The 15,407-nt window shown below is 48.1% G+C and overlaps 1 protein-coding gene across 1 annotated transcript in view; it reads right to left on the bottom strand.

Annotated features, from left to right (window-relative positions):
• The window catches only part of SIPA1L3 (signal induced proliferation associated 1 like 3), a 274,665-nt gene that overhangs the window by 65,872 nt on the left and 193,386 nt on the right, over nt 1-15,407 (bottom strand). The window contains exon 10 of the mRNA XM_006161714.3: nt 5,031-5,305. Within this exon, the coding sequence (XP_006161776.1) occupies nt 5,031-5,305 (275 nt within the window). The remainder of the gene's footprint in view (nt 1-5,030; nt 5,306-15,407) is intronic.

The following is a 15,407-nucleotide window of genomic DNA, read 5'->3' as shown; positions in this document are numbered from 1 at the left end:
CCTCTTGGGATCTTGGGCATGCACGCATACGCGACCGGCATGAGTTTAAGCCACCAGGTAAGGGACTAGAACTATGATCAACTACATGGGAGTCCGGTGACATAGCCATTACACTAACTGCTGTTCCCCAGGGATGACATTTTCTCTGAGGCTCTGGGATGTCTTCCTGGCACAGCCCAACTGTGGTCCAGAGATACAGGGCTACAGTCAGGCCTACAGCCTTATGGTCTGGAGGCTAGAGGTCCCCTTGTACTCTACTGATTGTTCAGAGAGCATGGGGCCTGGACACATGCCACACAGAGTCTGGCTGGTGGGTGACAGCACCTCTGCCAAGTTCCTGTGTGCTCCCCTCAGAGCCTATGTCTGACATCTGAGCCAGTAGCCAGGGCTGCAGTGAGCGGTCAGAGGGACCCAAAGGTGGGGTAATCAGCTCTGCAAACGAGGTTGGCTAGACACCTCTGCATGTGAAGAACAATAAAACCTACCCATGTTCCAACACAGGGAGATCCTGCTTTAGCGGCTGCCTTATAAATAGAACGAGATGATAGCCTTTCTCAAGAGGGCAGACAGCAGCACGCGCTTCCTGGCCTTGTCTCCCCAAAGCCAGAGAACAATAGACATTTATTTTCACTTCATTTTGTCTGGGACACATGTTCTGGGATGCCTCTGCTGTCTCTCGAGTTCCCTGAGTTTCTGAGTCACCTGACTAGCGAGCAGGCTTATCATGCCTGTGGATCACCTCGGCTTGTCCCTGCAGAGATCTAGAGGGTGTGGCCGGGCCTTGGTTCCACGCAGAGGTGGAAGGCGGCACAGCAAGAGGACTAGGGCAGAGGACGCCTGGGGCTCAGGTGGAGCCCTGGGGTTGAAGGACTGCGGGTGTGGGTCAGGGCGGCTAAGCCCTTGGTCTCAAGGTTCAGACCTGCCCAGAACCATCTTCCACCAAGTGCAGAGCAAGCACGACTCGGGAAGGTGGGATGGAGCAGTCTCACTTGCACGTTCATGGCGCCCAGTGGCTTTTAGACGTAACAAGTATAATGGAGACAGACAAACCTGGGTTCGAGTTCTGCTTTGCCACTTAATAGGTGTACGACTCTGCACAAGCCACTTGTCCATCTGGGCCTCAGCTTTCTCACTTATAATGTGGGGATCACACCCATCCTGATGGGTGCCCAGTAACGTCATGTGTGACTGAGCCACTCTGTCACCTCGTCTTGAGCCTTCCTTGTGACTCAGTCTATTCTAGTCCCATGGGGCCCTCTGTCTGTCGACAAGCTGAGGACTCCCACAGACCATCCCGCTGATGTGAGGTTAATGCCCCTATCATCCTCCCACTCGGTATGTCATGGCTAGCACCTCGAGAGCCCCGCTGATGGCCAAGCACTGTTCCCTCTGCTTTGTGAGTCTTATCTTCAATACCACCCTTACTCGTGTGGAAAGAGCTCTTATTCCCCCCCATTTCACAAATATAAGGAACTGAGGCACAGGGTAGCCTCTTGCCTAGGGTCATGGGTAGTAAGGGGAAGGGCTGAGATTCAAACGCAGGTAAGCGCACCACAGACCTGCCTTCCTCACTACATTCTACTGCACCACGCCCTTGTGCTCTCTGAAATGATCTTACTTGCTTGTTTATGGGTTGTCTCCTCTGACTCATTCGTTAGCTACGTGAGGGCCAAGTCCTTGATGGTGCTGCGTGCCACTGTGCTCCCGGAGCTTGGAACACAGAGAGTCTCTTTCTTATCTCATTGGTCACCTCTAGAGGTTGCTAGGGGACCATCTCATTATTCTGAAAACTGCACTTATCCTAGCTTCTCTGTACAAATTATCCTCAGAGTAACCAAACAGTCATGGAAGGGAAGTTCTTAGTTTATCATTATTATCTTTAATTGTCATAAGGCATATGCATTCTCCAGAGAGAGAGGGAGAGGGGGGAGAGCAATCCCAATAGTGCAGGGTCGCACCACAATCCCTTCTCCTCCATTGCTCCTTCCTGTTGCATGCCTGCACACATGCCTGGTGCGTTGTTCAAGCTGCTAGGGCTGGGATTTGAACTGCACAGCTGGCCATGTGGTGATGGGGTTGACCCCAAAGGAAAGATGTTTATAGGAGAATTCCAGTCAGTAAATGAAGAAGGGATGATTGAGGCATCACTCTTCTACAACACATACTAAGATAATGGATCTAGGTCGTAGCACGGAGAGCTGCTGTGCCGTGACATGGAGCGCTGAGGGGGACGATGACGACGGGCCAGGCTGCCACCATCTGAACCCTCTGAATGTTCTCACTGCCATTTCCAGAGGAACACCAGACAGTGCCTTCAGCTGTGGTGGTGCAACACACTGGCCATGCATGGGCCAAGATCATGGCTGGCTGGAAGTCTTTGGGGGACTGTGGTGCGATGAGACTCTGGAATATGTTGTTTCTCTTTTTGGGGCAATAAAACAAACTTTAAAAACGGAAAACAGAGGGTCAGCAGGTGGTGTAGTGGTTAAGGTCCCAGATTCTCACAATAGCTGACCACGGTTTGAGTACCGGACCTTGAAGGTTCAAAATCACACCAGGCATATGTGCATGTGTGCCAAAAGTCCTGAGAGAAGGGATTGTGGCATGGCCATCTCCCAGGGGGTGATTTCTCACTTTCTCTCTCTCTGGCAAGCACACGCACCCTATAGCAAAATCTAAAAAAAAAGGGGGGGCCAGTAGCATGAAGGTTATATCTCTGGACTCCTACATAGTTGACCAGGTTCGAGTCTCAGGCCCAGCGGTTTAAAACTTATGTTGAAGGACCATGGTGTAATGGTTACATAGCTGGACTCCCATGTAGTCGACTATGGTTCAAGTCCCGGGCCTGGCAACTTAAAATTGATGCTGGGTATGAGTGTGTGCAAGCCCAAAATTCTGAGAGGAGACTGGAGGAGAAGGGAGAAATCACATTTCTCGCTTTGTCTCTCTATTTCTCTGTCTCTCTGATGAGCACATGCGCCCTATAGCCAAAATCTCTCTTAAAAAAAAAAAAATCCCATAAAACCTCATGCCGAACATGTATGCATATGTGCCCAAAATCCCGTGAGGAGATTGGAGTGGAAGGGATTGTGGTGTGGCCCTCCTCTCTTGGGGGTGATTTCTGGCTTTCTGCCTTTTTGTCTCTTTGGCAAGCACACGTGCCCTAGAGCAAAAATCTCTCTTTTAAAAAAAGAAAGAATGAAAAACAGAGTCAATCAGGTGGTGTTGGTAGTTAAGGTAGCTGGATCCCACGCGGGTGACTATGCAGTTCAAGTCCTGGACCTGGTAGCTTGAAAAACGCACTGGGTGCCTGCCCAAAATCCTGAGAAGAGAAGGGATTATGGTGTGGTCATCCTCCAGGGAGGTACTTTCTCACTTTCCCTCTCTCTTTTTCTCTCTCCAGTGAACACACATGCCCTAAGGTAAAACTAAAAAAGGAAAAGAAAAGAAAAACAAAGAACTGGCCACATGTTAAAACTAGTCAGTATAACTAACTTTAAGATGTTCTATCAAGGGCCCAGAAGGGGGCAGAGTAGTTAAGGTGTTAGACTCCCATATGGCCAACTGGGGTTCGAGTCCAGAACCTGGCAGCTTGAAACTCATGCTGGACAGAAGTGCATGCCTGCCCAGGGTCCTGAGAGGAGAATGGAAGAGAAGGGACTGCAATGTGGCCATCCCCAGTGGGGAGGGGGCGAGGTACTTTCTCTCTGTCTTTCTGTCTCATGCTAATGCATGCACCCTACAGCAAAAATCTCGCTCTTGGAAGAAAAAACGATGTTCTATCTAAAAGGGCTCCCCATTGTGCTTAGAATAAAACTCAAGCTGCCCCCAAGGACCACAGAGTCCCATCATCTGCCATGTCACTTCTCTGACCTTTCCTCTTACCCTGTTCACTCGCTCTAGCCACAAGGGCCTCCCGTGCTCCATGCCACACCTACTTGGTGCTTTGTCCTGGCTAGCCTGACCGCTGGCCCAGAAAACTGTAGGCTGCCTCCACCACAGAGCCTACGGGAACCTTCTCCGCCTACTCTGTAAGCAGCTTCCCTCTCACACTGTAACCCCTGTTTACCCTGCTTTAATGTCCTCTTTAGAACTTATCACTACCTGATCCTGTATGACACACTTATTTATTTATTGCCTGTCTGTCCTGGTGGAATACACACTCCAGGGGAGCAGGCGCTCTGCTGCGTTCACCACTTGCACCTCCAACACTTCCAATGGAGTCTGTGCAGAGCAGGGGTCCAACAAACATGTGCTGGAACAAAGTGCATAGTATCCTTGGGCAAGTTACCCTTCTTTCTTTCTTTCTTTCTTTCTTTTTTTTTTTTAAATTACTTTATCTAACTTTATTTATTCTTATCTATTTATTTTATATTATTTAATTTTACCAGAGAGGGACAGAGTGAGAGAGGGGGAAAGTGAAAGAGCAAGCTGCCAGGTCCAGGTCTCGAACTGTGGTCGGCCATGTGGGAATCCAGCATCCTGAACCGCCACACCACTTGCCTGCCTCTCCTTTCTTTCTTTTTAAAAAGTTTATATTATTCGTGTCTTCTGAGAGAGAGTAAGAGAAAGGGAGACAGGCACCCCCTAAATGAGTCTCATGCTGGAACCCACGCCTAGTCTCAGCCAGCCCAGATCATGGCATGTGTGCCTGGAACACTCAGGGAGGTCCTGGATGGAAACCGGACCTTTCCCACGTGGGTACAGTTGCACTACCAGCGCACCACCATCCGGCCCTTCTGGCAAGTGACTTCTAACGCTGTGTGCTTCATTCAGAAAATGGGAATAATGCTACTACCTAGCTCATGGGATCGTGGAATTAACTGAGTAAGACACACAGAAAACATAAACTAGTAACTAACACACAGTGAGTATCTATAGACACTCCTATCCAGTCATCCTGAGCACTCTTCCTGGTGAGAAAGGGCCTTTGCTCAGGCCTCAAGTGACAGCACCAGGGCGACCTCATGCCAGCGTTTGGGTGCTGTCAAACCTTCCAGGCTCCTGTCCTTCAGAGTCGATGCCCTTACCTGCGGGGCGTGCCATCGTCGAAAGGTGGGATGATGACCACCTTCACGGTGACGGAAGTACGCAGCAGGTCGATCATCTGGTCGTGCGTCAGCGTGACCACAGCCACTTTGCAGATCTCCACCAGCCGGCTCCCCTGCCGGAGGCCAGCCTGCCAGGCGAACCCGTAGTCCTCCACCTCGGCCACTGTTCCATCGTACTTTACATGGAAGCCCAGCTGCCCGAGCCCGTTCCGCCGCAGGGTCATGTCCACCGTCTCCCAGCCATTGGTCATCACCTGCAGGCAATAGAAGGGATCTAGCCTTAGAGCCGTTTGAGCCGGCTGTTCTGGAAGACCCCGGTCAGAGGCCTTCCCTTGGATACCAGATGCCTTGCTGACTTCCACTTATCCTCCCAGGTGGTGCCGAGGTTCCAGGAGTGTGATAGCCACCTGGTGCCAGCCTGGGTTCCTGATTTCTGGACAGGAAGCAAGCATACGCAACTCTATGGCTAGCTATCCCACTGAGACGGCAGAGTCCTCTGCTGCATTCTCCAAATGGCTCTGCCTCCCCTTTTCTGGTGTCTGTTGGGACTGCTCTCTTACTGGCCCCCTTGTGGTCAAGTAGTAGGAAAATTGGGAGTGGAACTGGCATGCTGTCTGGGCTGGGGTATTTATTTGCCAGTGTGAGGCCCTGCATAGGCCTCTTCCCTCTGCTGTACAGACCAGGTATGTTTTAGACCATAGTGGCTATTTACCAGCTGGGGGTCCAGCACAGGAACAACGTGGAGCAGAGACCCCCCGAACTCAGGGTTGTGGCATAGACAAGAACTAAATCTTTGTTCATATTTAAACCACTAATACCTGTTGACTGACACAATCTAACCAAAGCAATTGAGAGAAGCAACAGGCCAGCAATACTGTGATCTTTTCTAGACTGAGGGTCAAGCCATATGCTTGCTTCTTAATGTCATTCGGGGAGGCACAAACCCATCCTGAGTCTCCTCAGACCTTCCCCAGCTTGAGACCGACCATACCACACAAGGTCTTGCCTCCCATGACTTCCTGCTCCACTTGTGTGAGATTTTTTCCCTGTGACGATGTATTACGGTCAGTTAAGAGGACTCGCTGAATAGACCCTTCCAGCCCCTACCATGCCATCACCGATTTCCCCTTCTTAGAATTAAAATAGATGAACGTAAGCTATGGCTATTAACTAAGTTACATCAGAATCTGCCTGTCCTATCCTAAAATCTCATTAAAGAGAATATGTTATGGTTCAAATTTCCTGTGAGAAGTCATTCCCTGGCTAGAAATTACTCTATTTAATGTACCTAAGAGAGCACTGGCTTTCACACTTGTTTGACCACCAAGAAATAATTTTATGTCACAAACTGCTCTACACATTCATACATTTGCACACCCAGACACAGACACAAATATTCCTTGCGTTCCAAATATTGGGTTGTCAGGATAGTTATGATGCATTTTTGCATAGAAAAATACATCGTGACTTTCCAGTTGACCTAACAGGTTCCATTCTTCAGTTTGGACCATAAGAGGTAAGAGTTTGGATAGCAGAGGACTTACCTGAGAATGTCACCAAGAATTTGGGTAGTGGGGGAAACAGGTGTGACTAAAACAGCCTTCAGGAAATAGTGCTTATCTTTACTTGCTGAGCTATAGCTGTATCTGTTCTCTCTCCTACCCTACCGCTACAGTAGAGCCCTCGTGGTTGGTAGTGTCCTTATAAGAGAGGCCCAAAGGAGCCCATTCACCTCTTCAGCCATGTGAAGACACAGCAAGAGGAGCCATCTAAGAACCAGATCGTAGCCCCTCACCAGACACTGGACCTGCTAGGACCCTGATCTTGGGTTTCCAGCCTCTGGAACTATGAGAAATAAAATTCTATCATTTATAAGCCACCACCACTAAGTCTTGTTATAGCAGCTGGGACAGACTGAAACATCTATTCTTTAAAATTGTTGATTAAGACCCTGTAATTGATTTCATAGTCTTTTCAGAGGAGGCAACCTTTGTCTGAATTTTGAACAATAAGGAGTTATTTTTATGTTTGATAATGACAAAATGGCTAATTTTTCGAGTAGCATTTTTTTTTTTTGAGAGATTTTCACTATAGGGTGCGTGCGCTCGCCAGACAGACAGAGAGAGACATAGAGACAGAAAGCAAGAAATCACCCCCCAGGGGGGATAGTCACGCCACAATCCCTTCTCCTCCATTCTCCTCTCGGGATCTTGGGCACGCATGCACACGCGCCCGGCGTGAGCTTTAAGCCACCGGGTCCGGGACACGAACCGCGGTCGACTACGTGGGAGTCCAGCGACATAGCCATTATGCTAACTGCTGGTTCCCTCGAGTAGCTTTTAAAGATAAATATTGACATGTTTGCAGATGAAATGATATATCTAGACTATGCTTCAAAACAACCAAGAGGAAAGTAAAGGAGAAAAGAAGAAACAAGACTGACTGTGGGCCAGTGACTGTTGAATCTGGTAATGGGAACAGGTGTTTGTATACACTTCCCTCTAGTTTCGTGTATGTCTGGAATTTTCCATAACTGAAAAGTAAAAGTGGTTTCAAAGGAAAGCTGACTGTGTAGTGCCTCAAAAGAGAAAGTTGTGGGGACCAGGAGGTGGCATGGCAGTTAAGGTGTTAGACTCCTACATGGACAACTGTGGTTCGAGCCCTGGACCTGGTGGCTTGAAAAATCACACTGTGTGTGTGTGTGTGTGTGTGTGTGTGTGTGTGTATGTGTGCTCCAAGTCCCAAGAGGACAGTGGAGGAAAAGGAATTGCAGCATGGCCTTTGGAGAAGGCCCTGCCTTCCACAGAGGACTGAACAGTATTGAGGCAACAGCTCAATGAGCACTGTAGTGGTAAGTACTGTCACTTGCCATCCGTTCGTCCCTTCACCTTTTTTGTAATAAGAGCCACCCTCCACCTCCCACATTCTGTACAAAACAGTTTTCATGCACATGGGCCACCACGTCGAGAACCACATTTCTCAGATTCTCCTGTAGCTGGGTATGGACATGTGACTTGGTTTTGGCCAACAGGATATGAAGTATGGAACATCTACCTGTATTCTTAAAGACAAGACTGCTGGGGCCAGCAGATGGTGTGGAGTTTAAGGCACTGGATTCCACGTGGCCTACTCTGTAGTTTGAGTCCTGGACCTGGCAGCTTAAAAATCATGCCAGGTGCATGAGTATGTGTGGCCAAAATCCTGCAAGGAGAATGGAGGAGAAGAAACTGTAGCATCGCTATCCCCCTATGGGAGTGAATTCTCACTGTCTCTTCCTTCCTCTCCCTCTGTCTCTCTCTGGCAAGTGTACATGCCCTATAGCAAAAAAATTAATTAAATTATAATTTAAAAAAATGGCTTGTCTTCCACACTTCTGTTTTCTCCCTTCCTATACATGGAAACGTGGTTACGAAATGACTTAGCTTTGGCCATGTAGGTAAGTATAATATTTATCTTTAACACAAAGGAAACAAGGAGCCATAGATGGAAAGGACATGAGGTCTTGGGATGTCCTTGCCAGCCTCCCCCAATCTAAGTGTTAACTAAGAGAGAAATTAACTCCCATCATATTTCGGCTAGTGGACCTTTTAGTCTCCCTGTTTTAGCAGCTCAGTCTGTAACTACCTACTACAGCTGCTTTGGATCATTTTAGATGAGGAAGAGACGTGCTCTCCCATGTCCTCAAACTTCTATCTCTGCTTCTACAGCCAATCAAAGGAGGCCCCACACAAAGAAGAGAACCATTTATGATATTTTTAAGGTTCCAGAAAGGACACAGGGCACAGAGAGCACCTAATGACACCAAATACGCACACCCATTCAAAGAAATCTCTGCTGTGTCATGCAGCCACACTGCTCCAGCCCCTGCCCCCCACCCCCGGCTTTTCCTGAGGGCTGATCTGTGTGCCAGGCACACAGATTTGTGGCCCAATTTCACTGATATTGCACTTAGGAGGCGGGTACAACCAACCTGCCTATTTTACAAAGTAGGAAACTGAGGGTGATGTCAGGCGCCCAAGATCATAAAGCAGATGGCTCTTTAGCCCCTATCTTGAGTCACTCTGCTATATTTGCTGCCAAGTTGCTTCGAATTTTCTTCTTTTGTTTCATTAATTTTGTTTATTTAAAAATGAGGCAGCCCCCTCATTCTTCACCAGGATAATTTCTTTCTTTCTTTTCTTTTCTTTTTTTTTAAACATTGCTGGAAGGCATGTGTGCTTCACAGAGAGAGAGGGAAAGGGAAAAAGCAACCCCCAATGTGGCATGGTCATGCTGAATTTCCTTCTCCACCATTTCTCCATCCTGTGCACACGAGTGCTTGGCATGCTTCTCAAGCCGTAAGCGCTTGAACAGCAGTTGGCCATGTGGAATCTGGCTCTGCTAACCACTATGGGGTCAGTCAGTACCAGTATAATTCTTACTTTTCGTTCTAGTCTCATGTAAAAAATCATTTCTGGTGGTTAAAGTGCTAGACTCCCATGTAGCTGATCGCAGTTTGAGTCCCAGACCCAGTGGCTTGAAACTCATGCTGGTCGTGTGTGTGAGTGTGTGCCCAAAATCCTGAGAGAATGGTGGAGAAGGGATTGTGGTGTGGCCACCCCCCTGCGGGGTGAGTTCTTACTTTCTGTCTCTCCAAGAAGTACATGCACCCTTACAGCAAAAATCTCTTTAAAAAAAAAAAAAAGTCATTTCCTTGGGGCAGGGGACCCTCCCACCCAGCTGGGTCCTGCTCATGAGCTCAGCGCTTGCTGGGGGATGAAAATAAGAGCTGTGGGCAGGTGAGGGTCATGTCCAAATAGTGTACTTGTACCTGTAAAAAGGGGCACAGACTGTCCCACTTTTGCTGACCATTCTCTGTACAAATATGAGCCCAGTATAATCAGATCGCCCAAGTTCTCAAGAGAAACCAGCAAGTCAGATTCATACGAAACCTTCCAAATGTTAACAAAATATACGTGTGTGGAGGCTGTATGCAACCTGCGGATTGAGTCCTTCTCAGCCTAAGTTATCTGCACAAGCTGCGAGGCCCACAAGGGCAGGCCTAGGGCGATGTGGTCACTGTGTGTCCTGGCACTGCGAAAACCCACTGAATTCACAAAGGAAGTGATGCGGGTAGTTTAGGCTGTCTGGGGTGGTTGAGTGAGGCTGCCTTGATCTGAATCCCAGCTCTGCCAGGGGTGGGTATGACTTCACAAAGGAAAGACTCACTGTCCTGAGTTGTGGGCCTGCCCCTTCATAGAATATGGCTTATGTTACTGCTTTCTGGCCCTCTGGATGCTCGGCAAGCTTGGGGGCATTGAGATGGGGTGTGGGAGATGGCTGTAAAGCACAGTGCTTTTAGAACTGTGCCAACGGTAGGCACAGGGGTGGGTAGGACAGAGTGGCACTGAGAAGATGTGGGTAAAACACACCGCCTGCCCAGAGCCTCGCATGGTTCCAGCTCAAGAAATGCGAGCTGCTGGCAGGATACCGGGAACTGAAATGGCCTCATGTATAAGAACCCAGACTCTCAACTCCTCTTGGGCAAGTTGCTTTACCTCTCTGGGTCTCAGTTTCCTTATCTGCAAAGTAGGGATGATAATAATTGGTGTTTGTGAGAAAGAAATGCAAGCCATGCGAAGTGCAGAGCAGGGGCAGACACACAGCAGGCCCTCTGTAAATGCTACTCCTGTGGGACTGCGTGCATTCAGGCACGCACTCAGTACATGCTCACTAGCTGTCGATGCTGGCCTAGCAGTGAACGAGTAATACAGAAATACATGTCAGATGGTGGGAAAGCAGGCAAAGCGGGTGGACGATGTTCTGGGCCAAGTCAGGGAAGAGGATTTGCAATCTTAGGTAATGAGGCCTCCTCACTCACAGGGTGACAGGTGATCGAAGGCCTGTAAGAGGAGAGGGAATGAGCCATGTGGGATGAAGGAATGGGCGTTTGAGTGAGAGGGCGCAGGCAGTGTAAAAGCCGTGAGGCTGGACGCTTGTCCCTGAAGTACAGACAGAGGCTCTTATCTGCTGTGTTACACTCCTTTCTCCACATAGGGTGTCGTGCCTCTTTGCTAACTCCGGAAACATCAGAAGTCTGTGTGGCTGGGGCAGAGAGAGCAACAGGGAGATAAGATCAGAGAGTCAGGACCAGCAGTTGGCGTAATGGCTATGTCACTGGACTTCCATGTAGTTGACTGCAGTTCAAGTCCCGGACCTGGTGGCTTAAACTCATGCCAGGCACTTATGCGTCTGTGCCAAGATCCCGAGTGGAGGAGAAGGGATTGTGGTGTGGCCGCCCCTCCCACCCCTCAGGGGATGATTTCTTGCTTTCTGTTTCTCTCTGTCTTTCCGGAGAGCACACACGTCCTATGGCAAAAACCTCTCAAAACAAACAAACAAACAAACAAACACCCCACCAGAGTCAACAGGAAGCTAGATTACTAGAAGCCTCGTTGGTCCTGTAAGGACTTTGCCTTTTATTGGGTTGTCAGAAAAGCCATGATGCATTTTTGTATAGAAAAAGACGAGACATCATGATTTTTCTGACAACCCACTATCTAGGGCGAGCTAGGGGTTTGGAAGGAGCAGTGATGCGGCCAGAATCCCTCTGACAACTACACTGAGAGCAGACCACAGGGAAAGAAGGCTGGGGCAAGAGAGACCTGCAGGGAGGTCTTTACGACTATCTGGGAGAGATGAGAGCAGCTGGCACCTGGGTGGGGGCTATGAAAGGGGAAGAGAGGATGCAGTTTGCCTACTGAAGGTGAGGCCAGACAGATGGGATGTGGGCAGAGAGGAGAGGAGCCCTGCGGATGCCATGACCTTTGACTTCAACAAAGACATGGATGTGTCTTATGCTTAGACAGGAAAACTGAGGCGGTATAAAGGAACACCAGGAGTTTGCCCTTGGACATTTTGCCTTGGGGTCTCTTAGATACTTGAGTGGAGACCCTGGGGAAGCAATTAGACACTGGCCTTGAGTTTGGGTACCAGTAGTCTTTACATTCAGAAAAACCTCGCTTCAGACTCTAGTCCTGTCACCTACTGGCTGTCTGATCTTATGTGAGCATCTCTCTCTTTCTGGGCATCAGTTTCCTCACCTGTCAAGTGGGGACAAGAACAAGACTTGCACTTCATGGGGTGGACGTGAGGATTATGTGGGATTGTGCACGTAAAATGTTTAGTGCAGAATAAAGGTTCAATAAACTCAATTCAGCTATTCAGTGTTTATTGAACTCCCATGCCAGCCCCATTCTAGGCATATGAGATAAGCAAGACAGCAAAACAGATAAGAAGGCCCTGCTTCCCAGACTGACCTTCTAGTAGGAAATCCTAACACTGACTATTGTTCCCTGAAGTGCATACATTTTGGAGCCAGGGAAGCTGAGAGTAGAGCTTTACCAACCCAACCAGAACTTACTGAGAGTGCCCTGGGTGAGAAGGGTGAGTGGTCCCAGCCCAGTAAGTCAGGCAAGCTTATCCGGACAACGTAACTCATCTGGTCCTTAAAATGTGCATGGGGGGCCAGCAGGTAGTAAGGTGGTTAAGGGTGCTGGACTTGCACATGGCTGACCATGGTTCGAGTCCCAGACCTGGTGGGTTGCTTTTTCACTTGTTCTCTCTTTTATTCTATCCTTCTCTGGTCAAATTAAAATAAATAAATAAAATTAAATAAAGTAATTCTTAAAAAAAAAAAAGTGACACCCTGTTGAGGATGTTGGCCTTTAAAAAAAATGTGCACATGAAGAAGGAGGAATCTTTAATTTTCTTTTTTGAAAAAGATTTATTTATTCATTCATTCCTTCATTTTAATTTGACCACACACACACACACACACACACAGAGAGAGAGAGAGCATATGCCTGGCGTGAGTTTAAGCCACTAGGTCCAGGACTTGAACGGTGGTCGGCCATGTGGGGGTGTCCAGCACCTTAACCACCACGCCACCTGCTGGTCCCAGAAATTTTTTATTTATTTTTATTATTTTAACTTTATGTATGTATGTATGTATGTATGTATGTATGTATTTATTTATTTAATTCAACCAGAGAGGAACAGAGCAAGAGAGAGAGAGAAAGTGAGAAAGCAAGCCGCCAGATCCAGGACTCAAACCGTGGTCAGTCATGTGGGAGTCCAGCACCCTTACCCACCATGCCAATTGCTGGCCCCAAGGAATCTTTAATTTTTTTTTAATAACAAATAAAATTATTTAACTTTATTTATTTATTTATTTATTTATTTCTAATTTGACCAGAGAGGGATAGAATAAGAAGACCTGAGAGAGAAAGAGAAAGTGAGAAAGCAAGCCACCAGGTCTGGGACTCAAACTGTGGTTGGCCATGTGGGAGTCCAGTACCCTTAACCACCACACTGTCTGCCGCCCCCGTAGGAGGAATCTTGTTCTCATTTTTCAGATGCGGAAACTGAGTCACCCAGTGGCTATATAACTCAGCTCACAGATAAACAGTTAGGCACAGTTAGTAAGTGATAATACTGGAACTTGTGGCCAGGCCTCCTGACTCGAGAACCTGATTTTTTTTTTTTTGGTGAGGCATGTGCACTCACGAAAGAGAGACAGAAGAAAGTACTTCCCAAGGGGAATTGTTACACCACAATCCCTTCTACACCTCTCCTTTCTTTCAGAATTTTGGGCATGCATGCACATGTACCTGGTGTGTTTCTCAAGATGTCAGGTCTGGGATTCAAACCACGCAACTGCACACATGGGATCCAGCTCCTTAACTGCGAGGCCATGGAGCTGAACCGGAAGTCATGCCCTGTGTGCTGGGCTCTATCGCCTTCTCTATATAGTGTGCGCAACTTGCCACTCTGTTAAACCACCGTTTCTCCTCGTGGCGTGCAGGTGTGGCCCGAGAACTTCTTAGCACAATGCTTTAGGTGGCCATCGTTAACTAAGTTGTCACCAACGTGTTACTTTTTTCTTCTTTTTTTTTTTTTTTTGAGAGGTTTTTGCTATAGGACGCGTGTGCTTGCCATAAAGACAGAGACAGAAAGCGAGAAATCACCCCCCAGGGGGGATAGCCACACCGCAATCCCTTCTCCTCCAGGGATCCTAGGCACGCATGCACATGCACCTGGTGTGAGTTTAAGCCACTGGGTCCAGGATTTGAACTGTGGTTGACTACATGGGAGTCCAGAGATGTAGCCATTATGTTATCTGCTGGTCCTACTCTTGTTTTGATCAATGGTCCGAGTCGAAGTTGTGCACCTGGAGTTTAGGGTAAGGTTTTTATTCAGACCATGTCTTTCAGCTGGAGAAGTTAAAGTGTTCACATTTACTGGGATTACTAATATGGAGCGTACTGTGTTCATTTTGTTTCTTTTGTCATGTTTTCTAACATTTTTTCTCCTCTTGCCTCTCCCCCACCCTTGGTTGGGAACCTTTTCATTCTATTTTAATTCTTCTAGAAAGTACTCTTACATTTTAAATACTAACTTAAACCTGTACTTTCTATGAACATCCAGGTATCCTAAGCATGTCTTTTGTCCTTCCAAGGTGATGGCATGGAGGGCCTCAAATCTTCAAAGCTCAAGCCTGGGAGAACCCAGGCTCTAGGCAGTACCAGACTCCTTGTGGGCAAATGGCACTTCTGATTCTCTTGGGGCCAATCAGCGCCTGAGCCTAACTGACTGGGCCAGAGAAAGTATTTCAGTAGTGCGTAAGGCCTCTGCCAAACCACATGAGGCTAAGCTTTCTCTCTTACCTTCAGCCTCTGGACAATTTCCCTTACGTCCTCCACAGAGCCCTCTGTAGCCCGGAGGAAGATGTGGTCCCCTCGCCCATAGAAGATTTTCAGTGTTGAGGAGTCTGGGGTCCAGCCAATGACATCCCCACAGTAGCAGTTGAACACCACCTCCTTGGTGCGAAGGTCCAGGAGCACCACAAACTCATTGGAAATTCCCAAAATGCAGTCGATTTCTACCCCCTGGGCATAGTCCTGAGCCGCCACTCTCCAGGCGATGGCCCCCGCACTGTGCTGCTCAGCGCCCGCCCGTGCCTTTGTCTTCTCTTTCTTCTTGGAGGTCAGGGAGATGAGGTTGAATTTGCCAGTGGAGTCGATGGGAGTGTTGGAGACACAGTTTTCAGCCAGGTCCTTGAGGTACTCCTGGCGGGTCCTGGTGGCCATGGTGTGGAACTTGTCGGACTTGTGTGCAGCATTCTCAGCATTAATCACCTTGGCCAGCAAGAAGTCTCTGAAGACATCAGATTTGCGGAATGTGGTTCCGCTGGGAATGGGGGGGCCGAAAAGAGGAGCGTCTTTGGATCGGGTAACAGCCATACTGAGGAGGAAGAAAAATCATTAGATACTAGAAGGATAAGGACTAAAACTGTTTTTTCTTTTTTTTTTTTTT

The sequence above is a fragment of the Tupaia chinensis genome, unplaced genomic scaffold (assembly GCF_000334495.1).
Source record: "Tupaia chinensis unplaced genomic scaffold, TupChi_1.0 Scaffold138910_1, whole genome shotgun sequence".
NCBI lineage: Eukaryota > Metazoa > Chordata > Mammalia > Scandentia > Tupaiidae > Tupaia > Tupaia belangeri.
Note: the sequence above shows the minus strand (reverse complement) of the source record. Positions and strands in the feature narration are given on the sequence as shown.